This window comes from Mercurialis annua, linkage group LG6 (assembly GCF_937616625.2).
Source record: "Mercurialis annua linkage group LG6, ddMerAnnu1.2, whole genome shotgun sequence".
Lineage (NCBI taxonomy): Eukaryota > Viridiplantae > Streptophyta > Magnoliopsida > Malpighiales > Euphorbiaceae > Mercurialis > Mercurialis annua.
Window position 1 is genome coordinate 8023924 of NC_065575.1, and position 20553 is coordinate 8044476.

The window sequence follows — 20553 nt, forward strand, 5'->3', positions numbered from 1 at the left end:
AATTTCACCATTTGCATTGTTTATAACCATTTAAAATGGTTGCGCTAATGCAATCAAACTGGTAATCAGAGTTAGTCTCGATCTCCATTCTTCTTGCCCATTATTTTTTTTATCACGACTAAATTTATGGTTTAAAGGCAAAAACACCAAGTGATCCATAAAATAATACTTTTCGCCTTTGTCCAACCACATGAATGAGTTTCAAAACTACAAGATGGACATGCAAATTTACTTTTAGTGTTCCACATAGACAACATTTCGTATGCTGGAAAATCATTAATTGTCCACATCAATGCAGCTCGCATTATAAATGTATCTTTGGCATGAGCATCAAATGTTTATAAACCATTAACCCACAAATCGTTAAGTTCATCAACTAAACGTTGTAGAAATATATAAATTTTGTCTCCATGCGAGTCAGGATCAGGAATTAGCAACAATAATGTAAATGAAGGTTGTTTCATACATAACCAAGGTGACAAGTTCTATATGGTTAAAAATACTGGCCAAGTGCTGTGTACGATGCTCATTGTGTGAAAATGATTGAACCCATCACTTGTTAAACCGAGTCTAACATTAGGAGGATCAATTGCAAAATCATTATACATGTTGTCAAATTCTTTCCATGCAGGGGAATCAGCAGGGTGTCTCAAATACCCATCTTCTTTACGATCATCACAATGTCATCGAAATTAAGATGCTGTTTTAGAACACATAAACAATCTCTAAAGTCTTGGTTTTAAAGGAAACCACCTTAACACCTTCTTTGTTTTTCTTTTTTTCTTTCTTTTTTTATGTGACAATTCATCTTCATCGTCATGCCATCTACAAGCATTGTTTCTTATCTACATCTTCCTTCCAAAACAACATACAGTTATTAGGACAAACATCTATCTTTTTATATCCAAGACCTAATTTATTGATGAGCTTTTTAACTTCATAAGCTAACTTTGGTAAGTTTTCATCCTCAGAAATGTACTTCTTAACTCATCAAGTGGCCCTTGAAAAGAAGCATTGCTCCATCCTCCCATGCATTTTTGGATAAAGGTCTAAAATAAATGATAGTCTGCTATGTTTTCAACATCCTTCGAAAAGTTTCTCATCATTTTCTTGCAAAAATCCATAAAACTCTTTAGCTTATTCACTCAAGACATCACATTGCGGCTGATTATTTTGATCTCCACTCAAATTAAAATTTTCTTCAAATTTTCCATTATGAGTACTTTCTCCTATGTTTACATAACCTAAAGCTATATCTTGAATGTATTGGTTTACATTTCCTTGTGCATTTGAGCTTGATTCCTTGGATTGTGACTCGATAGTTGTTGGCGGTACTAATTCTCCATGTAAATACCAACGAGTATAATCTCGAGAAAATCCTTTGCTGAGAAGATGATCCATAATAATAGTTCTATCAAATCAGAACACATTAACACATTCATTACATGGACATGCAAGTAGTCTATCCTCTCAAGATTTTAAGGCAAAATTAAAAAATATTCAATTCCTTATAAGTATTTTGTGCTCAATCTATCACCTTCAAATACCCAGTCTTGTCCATCATAAAAATTCCTATAATATAAAACGACAGTAAATTAATTTTATTAAACAAAAGATAATATATGCATATATCGATATATATAGAAGTGCTTTTTCATAAAAAAGAATATGTAGATAAAATGCATAAATTGTTTTTTTTTAAACCCGGTTCATAAACCGGTTCATTTGTTGGAACCGACCCTTAAACCTGGTCGATTGATAATATGCTGGTATAAGCCGGTTCATAATCCGGTTCATACTATAAAACCGGCCGTTGAGCCGTCTATGCCGTTTTATTCCAAAACGCTGCAGAGCTTATGATTCATCATTAAAAATAAAAACAACAATCTTAAACACATTACAACCAATTCAAATACAATCAAATACAATTAAACAAAAAATATAATATGTTAAATTGATCTAAATTCATAAATTATAAATACCTCCAATAGAATTGCTAATTAAAAAATGAAATTACAAAAGAGGAAAAAGGATTATAAAGAGATTTGAATTACCGAGATAGCAAATGATGAATAAATTAATATGAATTGTTAAAAGAGATGAAGGAACTCCAAATAAAGGGAAAAAAAAGTTAAACGAGAAAGATGATATAAGAGAGGAGAAAAAGACGGATAAAAAGTGTTTTGTTTTTAATAACATATACAGTAAATGTTATTTTTTTTAAAAGCAACATTTACAAAATATGTTATAAAAAATGATAAAATTGTTATAATCAATAATTTTTTTAATGTCATTTACACAAATGTCATTTAAAGGTATTTTTACTATCTTGAGTAACGTTTTTAAAAACTGTCACTTAATCAGTGTCACAATAGACCATTTTTGTTGTATTATCTCTATTAGTTGTTTATTATTTTCTTTGATGGAGTTCATTATTTTCGTAACTTCTTCATCCTTTTACCTTTTCAATTTTGATTTCTTCAACCGGTAGGTCGTTCAGCTGATGAATTACCCGCTCCATCATCATTTCAATTCATAGAAAAATTTGACAAGCTTGGAGATCTCATAGGATAATCAGACATAGGATTGTCCGACTCTGATGATACAAAGTTTGTACTTTTCTTACTAATCTTTTTAATTTTTCAAAATTTTTCATAATATTACAAACATGATCGAATTTGAAACCCTTATTGTAGCCGAGATCTTGCATAAGTAATATTTTTTCTTGAGTTAACGGTAAGTTATTAAAAATATCAAGTTAAATTTTTTTAAAAAATAATTAAAATATAAAATTAAATTTCGAGATTTTTTTTAAAATTAAAATATAAAATAACATTTGAAGTACTTACAATATCTTCATTTGATGCTCCACTAGGATTCATTGTTTTGATTTGTCTCATGCACCCATTAATTTTCGGACAGCCTTCTCTATAGTACGAACACGAGTACCCACCAATCTAGCATTGCGTTTCTTCCAATTTTCATTTTTATCTCTGTTATATGCTTTCTCAACTAGATTCCAAAACGAAGTTGAACTTTGTCGTGCGCCTGTAATAGAATCTTGAGAAATCTCCATATAGATTTCGCATAATAGTATATCTTCATTAGCATTATATTCGGATGTTCGAATAGACATTTTATGAAAACAAGGCTATAAGAAATGTGAAGGTGGTTTGAAAAAGGTGATATTGTTAATTGAAAATACGATAGAATTTTTTATTTTTTTGGGTTGGAGAACTATAAAAATGTTCTTCTATTCTATATATAGAACAAAGTATGGATATAGTAAAGATAAAAAAACTAATTGTAAAAATTTATTAACGTTGGATGGATTTCGTAAAAATTTCAATTGTTAGATGGACTTTACCTTCTTTATGGATAAAGTAAAAAAAAATTAAAAAAAATTATGAAAGTTTAATTTTGTCAGATGGATTTCGTAAAAATTTCAATCGTTGGATAGATTTCACTCTTATCTTCCTATGGAAAGTAAAGATAAAAAAATAATTGTACCTTTTTTGTTACGTTTGATGGATTTATCTTTATCTTTTATATGGGCAAAGTAAAAAATAATAATTTTTTTGTAAAAGTTTAATACTGTCGGATGGAGTTCGTAGAAATTTCAATCATTGGATAGATTTCACCCTTATCTTCTTGTGGAAAGTAAAGATAAAAAAGTAATTTTACATTATAAGGATTGACTTATGCTTCCGTTAATTTTAATTTTTATGTTGTGTAAATTTAAATAAATTAATGTAATGTTTATTTTAGCTTTTTGTATTGTGTTAATTTAAATAAATCAATGTAATACTTATTTTAAGTAATTTTAATATAAATTAAGTTTTAAATAATATAAGATTTTATAATTAAAAAAATTAATAGCGTTTTATTTTTAAAAATACAAATAATACTATAGAATTCAGACGAATATGAGTATAAATAAGTTTGTGGGTGTAATTGGTAAAAAAATGTATAAAATGTTAAGAATTAAAAATGATTAAAATATTAAAAAGTAAAAAATATATTTTCGGGTGAAGAAATTGATAACTCATATTGAAGTGAATTTGGTGAAAATTCACCAAATTGAAAAATGGTGAAAGAAATTAGATGACTCCCCTTGAAGATGTCCTTATGGTTGCTTTCTAAGAACTTATTTACCAATTTTTCTCAAACACCAGTTTTTAGAATTCAAATAAACAAAACTTTTACAAAAGCACTTTCACAAAACTTATTAGCAAACAATTAAAAAAAGTTTAGACAACATAATCATCACTTCGACGTGTATCAACATCTCATTTCTTACAGCATTCTCAGTGAACTATCTAACAAGTATAACTACAAGGTACATACTTTTACATAGATCTTCTTCCTCAAAGCTTTTCTACGTTGAAAGAGTGTAGCATTACTTTATCAGGATATCATTTCAGTTGCCTCCTTCCGACCTCAGTTTATTATTTTAGCGTAATGAATGGGTCAAAAAATCTCCTAAGATAATTGTTTCATTTCGTTGACAAGATAATATATTTCCTACAAATACACCTACGAATCCAGTCTGGTAATTAAAAAAAAAAGCAGGGAGAACCACAGATCGTCGATGTATTATAAAAAGACGTGTGAAAATTCTAAGCAAAGAATTGCCGAACTTTTTACAAAATTTCTCTTAAATGGAAGAGGTATGCTGATATTTTGACACCATTAAAATTATTCCATCAATGAAATTAACAATTCCACTTACCTACTGTACAACAACACCGCACACGAATGAGAAAGGGAACATTTGATTTAAAATAAAAATAAAGAATGGCATCCGCAAGAAATACCAACCAATTCCCGAAGTCGACACCTCTTTTCTCGTGTAAAAAACGACAATCAAATTGCAGAAAGGCTAGCCCATTTTCCAAGTTCATAAGGATCAGCATAGTAGTATAACTTAACCCTGTTTGACAAAGATAACCCTACCGCCAATGGTAGGCCTCTTAATCCAGAATCATCTTGTTCTGCTGGGTCATCTGTAAACATCGTAACATCCCCGAGAAGCTTGAATACAACTCTGCGGCTTTGTATTTGTCTGGGGAAGTCGAAGTACATAACAGTTCCACCCTTAGCTTCTGGCAACCGGTATTCACCAATAGTTACCATGCTGTGTGGTTCCTGTAAAAAATTGTAGAATCATAGATGTGAAAAGGAGTTGAAGAATAAAGATAGATGATTGCACAGCGACAGGACTTAAGGTTTATATTATTTATTAGTCATTTTAGAAAAATAGCAAGTCCCAAATTTTTATTTTAAAGTGGCTTTCACTTTAAGGTGTTCAGCCCTTCCATCTGAAACTGAAACTTAAGACTGTAATCAATTAAACAGGCAGCATATGCTTAAAACCAGTCTCGAAGTCGCCAATACAAGAATTTGTCAATTGTATTGTATGTACATCTATGGATGAATAGAGAAGCAGTTTAGAATCATCTTGTAGCTACCATGCACTTTCATTAGGCATTTAAATTTTGAACTTTCATATTGGTTCTGCTATCTTATCTGCGGAACAAATTTTCAGTGGGTAGCACCGACACCGACACGGAAACAAGAAACGGGATACAAAACAATGTTATTTTAGATTTCCTATGTTAAAAATGTATTTTCGTGGCTGAAACGCCAAGTTTTCGACACGTTTCCGAAATGGAAAACGTTGATTGAATGAAATGTCCCTGCTATTTTTCACTAATTTCTTTTGTGTGCAGAGAAAATCATTATGGGGAATGAACACCTCTATTCTTATTTCTGACCAAATAATTTTCTTTTATCCTGTTTCAATTTTTTTCTTAGAGAAAGTGAGCCATATCAGGCAGATAAACAGACTAGGAGATCTAAATTCTATTTAAAGCAAAATGCAAACAGTGATACATGTCATGCCCAAAAAACCAACAAACTAGTAGGCTTGCATATTAAAAATTTGAGCAAATATCAAACACCCAAACAAAGTAGCATAGACACAAATTATGGTTTGCCATTCATCACATCCATGTAGATAAACAATGGCTGGACAGCAACACCTTTCTACAATCCCACATGAAGAGTTAGCCAAAGAGGGACAGCCTTCTACTAGAAAGGAGGCTACTCCACAAGATGCATCATTGGGCTAAGACTGTGTTATTATTTGGTTAATGTAATAGAATTATAAAATACATATGGAATAAAATAGCTATGGTTTAGTTTTTGAGAGAATATTCCGTGGAGTTACTATTAGTCTAAAGTTTGAACCAAAGCAAGGAATAGCTATTCCAAAGGGAATTTCCATTCTATTCCTCATCAAATCTATGAAGCAAATATAGCCTAAGAACCATGAGCTGAACTGATTGGTCGGGTTCATAAATCTTAACCATAGTTAACTTTAACTAGTCAACCACGTTATCCCACACAATGGATTGTTTTTTATTCCCTGAATTTTGGGTTAAGCTATATATTATGTTTCATAAATAGCCCTAGTTTTAATTATAGCATACCATATGAACACTGGCTAGAAAAAGTTAATCTGTCATTTAATAAGAATGGGCAGGCACCTAACCACCATCAATGTGGTGGATTGTGTGTGTAAAGTGAGAAACGTTATTTCCATCTTGTCAAATAACCATTTCACCCAATAGCTTAAGCTGTTGGTGAGACTTTAACAATAGTTATATCTTAATACACCGTCACACGCTTCATGCTCACTGAGCTTGAAGCGTGAACAAACAAGCACACATGGCCATCTCACCTTATGCTCATTTTGTTTTAATAATTAACTAAATGAGGGTTGACTAGGATCGAACTCTGCACCTTTTGGTCATAGAAGCTCTAATACTCCCTCCGTCCCAATAGAGTTGTCCACTTTACCTTTATCACACAGTTTAAGAAAAGCAATTATTGTTTATGGATTTTGTAAAATTTTCCTCACTTTTATTGTCATACCCTTATTTAATATAGGGTCCACTTGCAATTTACTTTCAATTTACTCATTAGTAGATTTTAAATAGGGATAATATAGGAAAATTGGGTGTAAAAATTAGTTACTTTTTGAAAGTGGACAAGAATTTTGGGACAAAAAAATTTCTCAAAGTGGACAACTCTATTGAGACGGAAGGAGTACCATGTCAAATAACCATTTCACCCAATAGCTCAAGCTGTTGGGTGAGGCTTGCACAGTAGGTTTATCTTAACACTTCCCATAGAAGTCATATTAAACAGAATTCACACTTCCAACCGGTTGCAGCACTAGCAATAGTGTTTTAGTTTGGGTCTGAGTAATAGTACCTGCAGTGCCAAAACTTGTATATACAGCACAGCTGGCGAGATATGCCTGTCTTCTAAAAACGTTACAGATGCATCCCATAAATCTACATTTGAAGATGGAGAATGAGTAACTCGAGGCTTAATGGCAGTGAAAGCATCAAGGCGAAATCCGGCAACCATAGGAGAAGCAGGTGGCAAAAATTGTTCCAAGACAAGATCATTGTCCATCAGCCTCTCAACCTCGATTGGAACCTGAAAGATTTGTGACAAAGAAAACAAATATATATTTTAGAAGTCGAATAGAATTGTTAGTTGTGATATGATGTAAGAACTAGCTCATGACGTCTTATACCTTGAATCTGCTCAATTGTGGAGCCCTTTCAAGCCAGCTGTTAAAATTCATCTGGTCAGAGCCTTGTGATGTAAGTCCCATCTCTTTATTAACTGGACTCCCAACCACTAAAATCCTTCTAGCATGTAGACATGGATCATTTTCAACTGATCCACCAAAAGAAGCACGCCGATTCACTTGTGCAAAAGGGTTTTCATCAAGTGATAGAAGATTCAAATCATTCTCAAAATTAACAGAACTGGATCCAGGTCGCTGTAGACGTAGAGTTATCCAAATGATTCGACATCTCACAGAATTTTTGAAGGAAAATTTTATGTGCCTAGGTACTTTATCATCTCTACCCGACTTTTCTGGACCAGATATTTCTGAAGAAGATCGAGTCAGGGATTGAACGTCCCATTTTCCCATGCTTGACCTGTCTTCCTTCTGTATTTTATTGCTTGCCCAGATTTGAACCTGTCAGAAGCAATCAAAGGAAAATCATCAGAGAACAGGTAAACACAATTCTAACATAACTAATGAATTAAAAATTTAAAAAAATTGATAAGATAACTGCAAACAAAGCTAATACAGAACCAAGAATAAGCAAGGAGAGAAAACCATAAACTTAAAACAGCCAATGTCCTAGTACAATCCTTAAAAAAGACATAATAAAGAGAGCCAATTCAGTCTGTAGATCTTGAATACTAGAGCCATAAAGATTGACTTCAAGCTCAAACTGGAACTTAATCATTCACATTTAGGATAAAATGATAAAGAGAGTCCTTACTGTTTAAAAATAATGTAACAAATAATGGCATTTCTAAAAATCCAAGAACTTCAATACTTATTTAGATGCTGACATACATGTACCTACCATGCTAAATCCAGAATATATGAACCATTTAACTTCTACAAGATGTATTAATTAAGAAAGAAACTTAATGAAGGGAGATGTGGACGTACAGTAGGAGCATCAGCAGCAGAATAGCCACATGAACTAACAAGCAAAATAACTCCGCTCACATCAGAGAGGGTACTGAGAACAATAACAAATTCAACAGAATTGACAGTAGGCGGAGCTTTCCAGTATGAAAGCCATGACCCTGAATCTAGCGGGGCAAGTAATGAGAAGAATGGTGCTGAATCTTTTGCCGTTTCAACCTACAATTACAGTGCATTGTCAAACATCAAGTAAATATTCCAAAGTCTACATTTGCAATATATAAACCATGTCAAGTACAAAATATATTATAAAATAGTTGAGAAATGATTATTGAACAAATTCAGTTAGTTCCATGGCTACTGCCTCAGCCAAGTACAACTTCCAATATACAGTTGATTGACATTGCTAATATCCTAAGAGTATGATTGATTCTCTGCAAAAGCACTGAGAATCAAGGATGCATGTCTCATAAACATGAATTGCAAACTAGACTGATAATCCGTAGAGCCAGCTAATAAAGGCTAACCCGTTCATATTGACAATACACCACAAGCATATTGACAGGATATTACCTCTTTCATTTCCTCACAGTTTATCAAATGAAAAAAATACAACTTTGGAGGGAAAATACTATAAATTAAAAGAAACTGGATGATAAATTTGAATGCATACGAAGCATAATAGCAATAAATTGGAGTACATTAACTTTAAGACCATTACAAAAATTTCCTTTTATTCTAAATAGAAACAATATTTTGGCCAAATAATTTTGGAAGATCCATCTACTTAGAAATACCCAAGAAATAAATTTATGACGAACATAAAATTTAAACAAGGCAAGACCATACCGAGTGTAAGAAGCTAGCCAACGGAAATTCTGCTAGTGACTCTTGACCAGAAAGTAACCGTTGGACCTTAACAGTTCGTTGACTATCAGAAGACTGATCTTTTTCATAAACACTGCTCAAGGAAGATCCTATAACATGATCCAAAGCTTTACACGCAGCACTGTCTGCACATTCTTTTCTTCGTCCACTAATCAAGACTCTCAAGTTGTCCAAGATTAATGCATCAAGGACAATATCACGGCAGCATCTTTTACAAATAACACTATCCAGTGCCAAGGAACGACTAAAGGGGCTATCAAGTTGGCTGCCATGGCTTGACCCACCCTGACTTGCTTGACCATTATAATTTGTACCATCCCTCACAAGCAAAAGAGCTCCTCTTCCAGCACAACAAACTCTACAAACCTTTCTTTCACATTCAGAGCAGAGCAAGATAGATTCTGAAACTCCAGCAGAGGACGTCGCAGAGGATGCACGCACTGGTGCCTTTGATTCAGCATGCACCTCGCACATGCCACCAGAACAACTTTCCCCAATTCTAGTAACATTCCAAAAATCTATAACATTATCATCAATAGACCCAAGACCAATAGCACCATTAATTTTATCCTCAAGTGAAGCTTGTCCAAGTAAAGCAAGGTTGTTTGCAACTCTGCACAATCTTCCCATGTATGAATCATCAATTAATACATTTGGATTTAATGTAGCAGGATCAACCCCAACAGACAACAAAGCTCTATCCCTTCCAGCAGCCGAAAGATTCAGAAGGAGCCTTTCAATTTCAAGTTTCATGGCTTCTGCAAAGTCTAGCTTTCGTGTCTGCAAAGATGAACAGCTTAAATAAAGTTTCCCACTTTATTGACTTAACAAATAAAAATTAATCTACTATTCTTCCCTAATCAGCTCAAAAAACAAAGATCAAACATATGATAACGACTTAAAACCACAATATAGAACGAAAGTGCCAAGCATCTCACCAAATGTAATGTAATTTCAAAGCATTGCTAGTGAAGCACAATCTAAGTAATGTACAACAGCTAAGGAAAAGATTAATATACACCCAAAATGGTCAAATGCAAAAATATCTTAAAACACATGATATTAGAACTCTGAAAATACAAAATCAAATATTTTGAAGAATTGCTTCCATCTTACTTGAACAGCATACAAAATATTCTTTTAAATATCTCAGTAAAAACTGGTACAAAATGCTAAAAGTTGTCTCTCAAAATCAGCATATGTGCTTCTTAGGGGAAAATTACAGTCCTTTTCTCATAGAATAAAGAACTACAAGAAAAATGATGAAGTTCAGTAATTTTTATAATTCTAATGGTTCTTTGGTTACTGAAATCAAGTGGTTATCCTTAAAAGCTTGTGTTTAGGTACCCTTTGTGGCATTTACCCATGCATTGTCTAATTTCTTGCAAGACAAGAAAAGTGTTATAATACCTTCATCAACAATTTGTAAGTCTCACATAGGTACGTTTCACTAATGTTTTCATTCACCTCCCTCTCTATACCCTAGAAGTTATTGTATTGAGCTCTTATTTCTTCATCGATAACATTCTAATACTCGTAACAATATTCTATCAAGTAGTTCATACCAACCCTTGTGCCTCTTCGAACCCTCTATGATCTAAATTCTTAACCATTATCTTCCAGAAACCTAAAGGGTCAAAAGCAATCACATTAGACCTAGGGCTTGGAAAATGAATTGCAAAATTTAAAACAATATAGTTGTAGTTTTATTAGTCTCTACTCTCTAGATACAACTCAGTTCTTAAAGCTTTCAAGGCCAACAATATAGATTTATAGAAGATTAATAACAAGACCAAACTGTTATTATGCTAAGATTTCCTAAACTAAGAAAATATTAAATAGAAATTCATAGGATACAATTAAAATAACTTCTAATGTTCCGAAACAGCACCAAATCTAAACTTCGTGAATAACTTATTAACTCCATAATTAAGTAATAAATTTCTATTTAGAACTCTCAATGTGCATCAAACAGTGCAGGTTGGAGTTGTTTTGCATGCTGTTTAAACTCGGCCCTCCTATAGCTCAAGTTTATGAACTGGTGTTCGATCAGATAAGCCCAAATATCTTGAGAGTAATTCTATTTCTTCTCCTTTCTCTAGCTCCCAATTAGCAGGGTCCCAAAATAGGGATACCACTATATCATGATAGTCTTGATAATCTGTACATCCGTCCGCTTAGTTTTTTAGACTGTCTTTACCAAAATTAATGGCCGTTTGTTGTTAAATACTTTAAGCAGCTACATACAGCATCAAAAGTAGGATGAACACACCAGACTGTACTTTACCATCAATCCAAAGCGAAAAGGAATAACTGAAGCATTTCTAACTGAGATTATCCGCATTGATGAATATCAAAACTAAAAAAAAATTGGCTTAAGGAATTTAAAGAGTAACACGATGAATGCAAACATATTATGATAAGGCAAGCAACAATATTATAATACAGAAAAAGAAGGGACATCGTACCATTTTTGGCCCTGCAAGGGCTTTTAAACAATTTATATATTTCCGAGCACTGTCTGCAGGCTTTGCCTCTTGCGATAAAGAGGATTGCTTATCAGTTGGAGCACCATGAAATTCAACAACAGCATTGTCCAAGAAATCAAGCAAGTCACTTCCATCTTGGACACTATTTTGTGCTAGTGGATGGGAAATTGGCTCAGAGACTGCATCCCCTCCTGTTAAAAGGTCAAGCCAGTCTGAAGAAGCCCTTTGTTGCATTTGTGGTGCCGCAGTTTCAGCAGATGAAGAAGTGCCAGAAAATGGATTACTGTCCATGCTAGACAAGAATGGATTAGTTTCCTTGAGACATTTTTTGGAAAGTTCCACTATTCTTGAACCAGAACCTTCATTATTATATATGCTACTCCATGGAAGAGAAACTCCAAGAATCTCTATCTGTTTCAAAGTGCAACCTGATGTCATTACACACAAAGAAATAATGCAAAACCATCTTCCCAGAAAACTTAATAAAAAAGGTAAATAAAAAAACAAAACAAGTCTAAAGATTAATAAAAAATTAATGATCTTTTCTCAAGCAAGGCAGAAGCAGAAACCTTGAGATGAATGACATAACACATGAAGGATATGGAGGGAAAAAGCATGCAAATTGAGAAGCACTTTGCAAGACTCATACTGCCACCAAAATTTCCTTAAGCAATTTAAATCCTAAATTTTACATATAAATAAGAAAATGAAAGGCATCTTCAAGTTTCATTATACAGTCGAAATCAAGTAAACATGTCAGTGATCATTGAAGCACAAAGCTTAAGATATTTCAAAATAAAATCCTAAGCTTAAAATTATATTTCAAATACGTGCATCATCCCCAAGTCGATCAGCCATTCAAACTTGAATGTTACCAAGAAAGCTTTAATAACCAGTTAACCGTTTAGACTCATCACTACATCTCTTTGTTGCTAATGTTAACTAATTCCAACATATCCAATGATAAGGGAACATGGCAGAGAATGAAGATAGAAAGGGAAAAAACAATACCTTTAAACTTCAACTTCAATTTTTTATCAACATATATAGATTCACATAAAAGCGTCACAAAGACACTTAAATAGATACATTACCAAATTAATCTGTGACCCTATTTGTTGGTCAAACGCCCAAATACCCAGAACAATTAATGTACCCAACTCCACAATATAACTATTTTCTAAAGCTAACGGATACTAACAAGTGATCCTACTCCATCAATCTCTGTAGAGACGCACTACCCCTAGGTGCAAACTCTAAAGAAATTGGCATGTTTATTTGATGTTCTAGCATTTGCATTCATCACTACCGAGTAGCAATATATAGAGTAGAAAATAAAAAATTCAAATAGTACTGTGCATAATGATAGATTCAATTAAATTGAATCTTCAAAATTATGTTCTGAATAGTATTACATACAAATAGATTATACTTTCTGTATTGCCTGTCCACTCAGAGTCAAGGTAAATGCATTTAGAAGAACATACATGTTGAAAAGAAAACATACAGATCATCGTAACATTGTTTTACCATGTTTCACCATGAACAGATGCATTGACTACCATTTTCAAAAAAATGATCTTTACCTCGCCAAGAGTCATCGGACTTCTTCCAGACACAGCAGGATAAAATGTAATTGCTACTATGCGTGTAAGGAAGTCCAATTCTCCCTCTACTTCTTCAAACTCATACAATAGCGGAAGGGTGGTTGGATTTTGTGTATGGAGACGTGCACCAGCTCCAGTGATGGCCATGTCCTCAGCGTTAATTGGTCCTGATAATGGTATCAAAAGGTTTGTCCCATTTGCACACTGAGGTATTGAAGCACCCTGTAAACAAGTTTAGAGAAAACTAGCAGCTGTAAGAGATTGTTTTTGTGCCTGTTGTGTTCATGGATACTTCTGTTTTTCTTAACCTAATATACATATAAACGAACTCCCTATTTCTTTTGGCTAGTATAGTTAACACATACACCAAATATGACATATCTAGTAAATCTATTAACATTCCAAAGTGTGTTTTTACTTGTTGCTTTAAGATACGAAAGCTTTGTTGGAAGGAGCAATTACTGTACAATGAGTGTAAGGAAAAGCACAAAAAACACAAATGAAACAAACTAGATGAATTTTAGATTGTTGTTAAAACCCATTTCTGTTAAGCATCCTTAAATGGATTTTGATTTCCACAAGCTTGAAATATAGCTAACATCGCCCCAAACCTCAGATAGCAGTTACCATCGTCAAGTTTGAAAAGGTAAACTAATATCAGAACACTTCCCAAAGGGGCAGGTTGCAATCAAGGAACCCCTTGACAATGATAGGCACTTTAGTTTTCCCCCACCCCATCTCTTCCTCTTCCAAGCAAGTAGAGGTTTCAAATAGTGTGACCGGTTGGGGAAAAAGAAAGTGTATCATTCTTGTCACGGTTATATCCAAGTCTAAAGGAAAAATAGGTAGGAGAACGCATAACAGAAAAGACAATGTATTATTTTCATTTTAAACAAAAAGCAATGTTATATTTCAAGCTAACCCCCTTAACCTCCACAAGAAGGATTCAAGTTTTTTGTCCCAAGAAAATCTTCAAGAAGCATCTGTGCACGTAATTTTTAGGGCAAGCTGCAGAAAGAGACAATACAGACCTCCACAACAAGTTTAAGCCCGTCTAGGGAACGTCCTGTCCTCACATCAACAGTTGATGGATAAGTTGAATCATCTGCCCCATGAGATACAGTTAGAAGAAGCTGACATACATGACACGGCTCACCAAGATAGATAAAAAGTTCAACCACATCAGTAGCTTGTGGACATACCTGTTAGACAAAACAATGAATAATATCGAACTTACAAAATTCAACATGAAAAGCACAGTAAGATCTGAACCAAATGAAGCTTTAAGTAGTTGCAAACTTGCAATTGACATCAATTTGCAAACGACAGGAAGAAAATGGAAGAGAATTGTAATACCCATATGAGATCTTTTCTTTTATAGCTCAGAAGACTGGATCCGCTTGGAAACGTGTTAGCAACAGGCTTTAGAAAGAAAGCTGACGGTCGAGAAGGTACCTGTAAAAGTTGACGACAGATATTACAAATCGAATCATCCTTAACAACACCTTTTTAAGTTAAATAGGTCCTCAATTAGAAGATCTTCAATACAGAACCCGACATTTTGAGATAGAATGAGAAATCTATTGACAACTGCCCTTGTGTCCCAGAGCCAGAAATACAATTTGAGAAGTACAACAAACAAATTAAGGCAACCAAACTAACTAGTTATCAGTGGCAGATTGAAATGCTAAAACAGAACCATAAAGATATGAGCAAATAAAGAGAGAATACATATATACAGTTGTGATGATATAAGAAAGCCAAAAAAAAAATCCATACATTTAACGGTTGAATTGGAATTGATGGAAGATGCCTGAACAGTCTCATGCCAAGAAACACTTCTAACTGCTTCTGACGAGAGCTATCCACAATTACATTTTTATACCTTCTTTGTAAAGTAATTTTCACATTCTGAGCAGCAGAAAATTGTTTAAACTTTCCTGCTTCATTGAATATGCTAAGAATTTGGCTATGCATAGCTTTAGAGCCAGTATAAAGTGTAGCATGGATATCGCCAGCAAGAAGAAAAACATCAGCTAACTGAGAGACAGGAGACAGAATGGTTGACCGCTTGAACTCCTCAAATGTCATATCAAATCTCTTCCAAGGTTTATCGGGGCAAGGGTGATTCCATGTTGTAGCCCGAGTGTTATGATCAATGTAGTATGTTTTCCCTGTTACAGCATCAGATCGTTTCTCCCAGCCAGGTGGTAATGGAGCACTATATCCACTATAGTTATCAACCGACTGATAGCCATATCCCAAATCACTATCAAGTGATATGCCCAATCTCCTACATTGTTCCACAAAAACCTGAAGAGCACCAAAATAACTAGCAGCATTGGTTCTATCTAGAGAATCCGCACAGTTAAAGCGTATAACTCCATTTTGATGTGATCTTAAGCAGAAGGCACCAGCCAAATCATCATTATATATGATTTGACCTCTGCAATCATTTAGCCGATGCTGTGAAGGTAAATAGTCCCCCTCAGAAATGGCTATAGCCATGGTGGGTGCTTTCAGAAGTCTCCACAGTCCCTCAATTGTTTGCTGCTCACCCTTTAGTTTTACACTAGCATGCCAGTCATAGTTTATCAAGTGCACTCGAGTATAAGGAAGTTTTCCAGTTGATCTTACATAGTTTATGGATTCCTCAAAATGCTGAACTAGAAGAGATTCTGACTTCCCTTCTGCATTTCTTAGCAGGTTAATGCATACAATAGGGACAAAAGCTTTTCTCTTCTGATTTTCCCCATAAGTTGCATCAAAACTTCGAGCATCGTATCGTTTACTCAACCTCTGATAATACTGTGAGCTTCCTTTATAAGGATCTCTATCCGATACATAAATCTCTGCCTCTGCTGCAGTCATCTTTAGTTCTGCACCCCACCAGATTGGAATAGTACCCCTTCGCCAAATGTATGTGTTGAAAGGAACACTTTGACCTGTCCTTTTAGGTACCCATACAAGTTGCTCACACTCCACTTCATTTCCTGTTTACGTATGTGCTTCATAAGTTCAGCAAAACTTACTTAAAAAACACAAGTAAATGAGAACAGATAGAGGCGACAATAAGAGATGAACAATGTGATATCAATGCTATACAGTTCAAAACAATATCAATGCCATAGGATGGAAACAAATTTCAAAAAGGAAAAACAGATAAATGAACGCTATTTGTGACCAAGAGAGCCAACTAATAATAATGCTCTCAGCATAAAAGTATTAGCAAAAAAATATACATGTATCTGAGAACCAACTCATAAGGCATTATGAAATATTTTTACAAAAATGTTTAAGGAACTCCTTATATGTTTAAAGGTTGTGAATCTTTAAACCTCTCACTATATGCTAAAACTTAGGAAGCTAAAATATGTGCAAAAGCAGAATCAAAATACCACAACTATGATCATCTAAATTTGAAATATGAGAATGGCAACAAGAAAAGCAATAGATTATTTTTCAAGTGTATGTTACGGAATTCTCTAACCTGTGCTAAAACATGAATTTAGCCCCCTAGCCAAGTATCGGGTACCAGGATGCAGCCTACTACGACGAGCCGTAAGAGCAACCATCCCTTCTAACTGGCCCAAGCTCCCAAAACTTCGACATTCTGCAAAGCCCTATACATTAATATCAAGCACACTAAATCAAAATGTATAATTTCTATCTTAACCACTATATTTTTCTATTTTGGTAATAAAATAAGATTGCAGAGAGAATTAAATCCCAGAAAACATGCATGATGAGGAAAGGCGAACATAGGTAAAATAGAACATTAAGCATGCAAAGCCCGATGCATCGATATCACGCAAAAAGAAGCAAAAAGCATTATTAAATGTTAACTGCAATATTTTTCTATTTTATTAAGATTAGATAAGATTTCCCTGCAGATAAATCCTGAAAAATATGCACCAGGATAAGAGGCAGATATAAATCTTAACATCTTATAATTACTGTTGTTGACATAAAAGACTTAAAAGAGAAATCTACAATTGCAGCAACTTAAATGAAGCCAAACTTTGTACAGATAGTTTAATCCAATGATTAATACACATTTAGTATAAATCCAATGGTTAATGTGTCATTTCATGAATCAAAAGTTCACACAACCTGGATTGGTTCCTACTGGATGATACCATCAAGAATCTCAACTATCAGCAGTATAACCAGCGAGTGATCATGACATAAGAGATTGAATATGAATATTCTCAAATAAGCAGTTGAGACCTGTTCTAATTCCTTCATAGCTAGCATGCCTCACCTCTGTCGAAACACCGTTAACCTTTGACGATATAAGAAATTAGATTTAACTGTTTCAAAAAGATATCCTCCTACTTTTTAAAATCCTACATCCACAGTTGGACTCTCCACTGGAGCACAGGCGATGAGTAATAAAATGATATTGGTTCTTCATATAGAAGACTGCCAAATGGCCTCAGGCAAAATATTTCCATCCCCACAGATAGGCCTAAACTAGCAAGTTAGCTCACTTGTACATACAACTTCCATCTAATAAGTTTCTTTAACTTTATTAAGATCAAATCTCTGCGTGCTCACACATTCTGTGCAAGATACATACATGCACATGCAACCATATGACAGAAAATACTGAGCTACAAAGCAAGCATCGAGAATAAGATAAAATATCCTTCAATTGCAAATGACATTTTGAAAGCATTAGGACTAAGATAAGCAGTGCAAAGATACTAAATGTAAAGCAAAACCTGCAGAAGAGTAACACAATGCAGCGGAAGCCCGATGTGTTTGAAGGATGCTGAAAACCATCCATTCCAAACAAATTCATCATCCGGCTTTTGTACATGGCTGGGGCTTGGAAAAGCGCGAGTTATGTCCCTCGTCTCACAAAAATAGTGCTTCCCATCAATATCAAGCTCAGTTAACTCTTGAATATTCTTTATTTCTCCTTTGCCCTGCTGCTCAGGATTTTGAAGAGATATTTTGATCCATTGGCTCTCTGCTACTGTATAAACACAACCTCCACCAGGCAAATTTGGAATGCTAGCAGTCAACTTGGTAGCTACAAGAAGTAACCCATAGCTTCCTAGGGAAGCATAACCTAAAATTGCCCTTGCATAAGTTGTACTCTTACATGACCACTTGGATCCATTTGTTATATAATCTAAAGCCTCATCATCAGATTTGAAGACATCAAGTCCCAGCTTTCCACTGTACCGAAGTGCCCCTGTTGTTGGGTCAATATGTATGACCTGAGTGTCAGTCCTGGAAGACAAGCTGGCAATAATGTGTACTTCACCAGAATCTAATGTCACAACAACAATAGATGTGTGTCTTGAATCACCAACTGCATAAAAATACAGAAAAAAGAAAAGATATTTATGAACAGCACAACAGACAATGAGACGAGAAAAATTATCTTTCAGTTTAGCAGTAATGAAGAATACAAACTATTTTCCCACTGGCAATGCTTATAAAACAATAAGGGAATGGCAAACTTCACTGGTAATAGCAAAGGATACAAAATGATATGAAAAGAATCACAATGTTTTAAGCAATGTTACTGTTTTAGCCTACTGCATTTTGAGACAGACATAGTATACCAGAAGCCAGGACCAGAATCCAATATTTTCTCTATTACCAATATAAATATTTATTAATGAGATAATTGAAAAGGTAAATTAATGACCTCAGCATAAAGTCACATCTAGCCAAGCAAATAGTCAGACCCAACACACAATTATCTTACTTAGACTAGCAAGCATGAGAAATTGCTAAAGCAACTCTACTGTGTTTGCGGGAACTATCATTAACAACCTCTTTATACCTACCAACGTAAATCCATTGCCACAACTTTGACCAAGGGAAGGGGCAAGAAACTATCATCAAAAACCTATTTAGATTTGCACAATTTATGAAACCATATTATAGTTCCCAATAACAAGATCAACGAAATACTACTTATCTTAGCTCATAACATCAACTTTACAAATTCGACCCAATCCCATTATGATCAAGTCTATCTCTGTACTAAATCATCAGATTATTGATTAACGCATGCCATAATAAAATTGAACATTCTCCGTATATTGCATTTTCCCCACAAATTCCATAAAATTAAATACAAGAGTCTGCTATACAATAAGACAGGAAACACATAAAACGATACTCACCGGGTGATTCCATGCGCACTCGATGAAGTCTAATTAGCAGCTACTCAGATGTGATTCTTTCAGCATCTGCAATCAAAATAAACAAACAATCAACAGCATAACAGAACTGAAAAAGGAAAAACGCGGAAATTCATCGAGAAAATTAATAAGAAAGCTAAAAACAATATAATGCAGAACACTTGAGCTAATTTGAAGCTTACAGATTTCTTATTTAAACCTAACCTAAAAAAACACATTTATTCAAGAACAATTACTTAATGCAACAAGCAATAAATATTAGAGATTTTTTCCATACACTTAATTTAAAAGCTTATCCTCTAAAAATTTAAATCAACAGCTTCTAAATGCTAAGATCTCAACTGAACAACTACTACAACAACCATTAAAATTGCAAATTATACTTTGCGATCTCAATTTCAATTCATTTTTACATCGAAAAAAGGATTGAAAGCAAATTATTTCTAACAATTGAGGACAAAATTGAATTAATCAGCTGAAATTAAATTCGAAATGTATTGAGAATTACCCGATCAGAAACGGAGAGATGCGTAAGAAAAAAAAAGTTTAAATGGGGAAAAAAGTGAAGAAGAGAAGTAAAAGACAGAGAAGAAAAATCGTATACAGTACGGTCCAGATGGTTAATTTTTTTTTGCGGAAATATAAAGTTTGTAATTAATTGATACTAATTTTTGGATTTATTTCTGTAGCTATTTCAACTTTACGTAGAAACGGTTATAATATTGTAATTTGGCCAAACCAATGAGCACATCCCTCTACTCTTCGATTTTTGTTCCAAAGGTCCCTCTATTTTATTTTGCTTTTAAGGTGTCCCTTTACTTTCATTTTAATGGTTAGAATGCCTCTCGATGTACGGAAGGTAG

The 20553-nt window shown here is 34.0% G+C and overlaps 1 protein-coding gene across 2 annotated transcripts; it reads right to left on the bottom strand.

Moving 5' to 3' along the window:
- Window positions 1–4575: 4575 nt before the first annotated feature.
- LOC126686096 (probable phosphoinositide phosphatase SAC9) lies at window positions 4576–20322 on the bottom strand. Of its 2 annotated transcripts, XM_050380124.2 has the most exons (14): window positions 20199–20322; window positions 19673–19738; window positions 18248–18846; window positions 17011–17143; window positions 15300–16513; window positions 14877–14975; window positions 14552–14722; window positions 13500–13742; window positions 11893–12324; window positions 9386–10204; window positions 8558–8755; window positions 7613–8068; window positions 7282–7512; window positions 4576–5148 (listed from the first exon to the last, which is right to left on the bottom strand). In XM_050380124.2, the coding sequence occupies exons 2-14, from the start codon at window positions 19683–19685 to the stop codon at window positions 4867–4869; spliced, it is 4890 nt and encodes a 1629-aa protein (XP_050236081.1). In that variant the 5' UTR covers window positions 19686–19738; window positions 20199–20322; the 3' UTR covers window positions 4576–4866. The 2 variants fall into 2 exon arrangements, with proteins under 2 accessions (XP_050236081.1, XP_050236082.1); XM_050380125.2 differs by lacking the exons at window positions 19673–19738; window positions 20199–20322 and having other exon boundaries at window positions 17011–17133; window positions 18248–18407.
- Window positions 20323–20553: the final 231 nt, after the last annotated feature.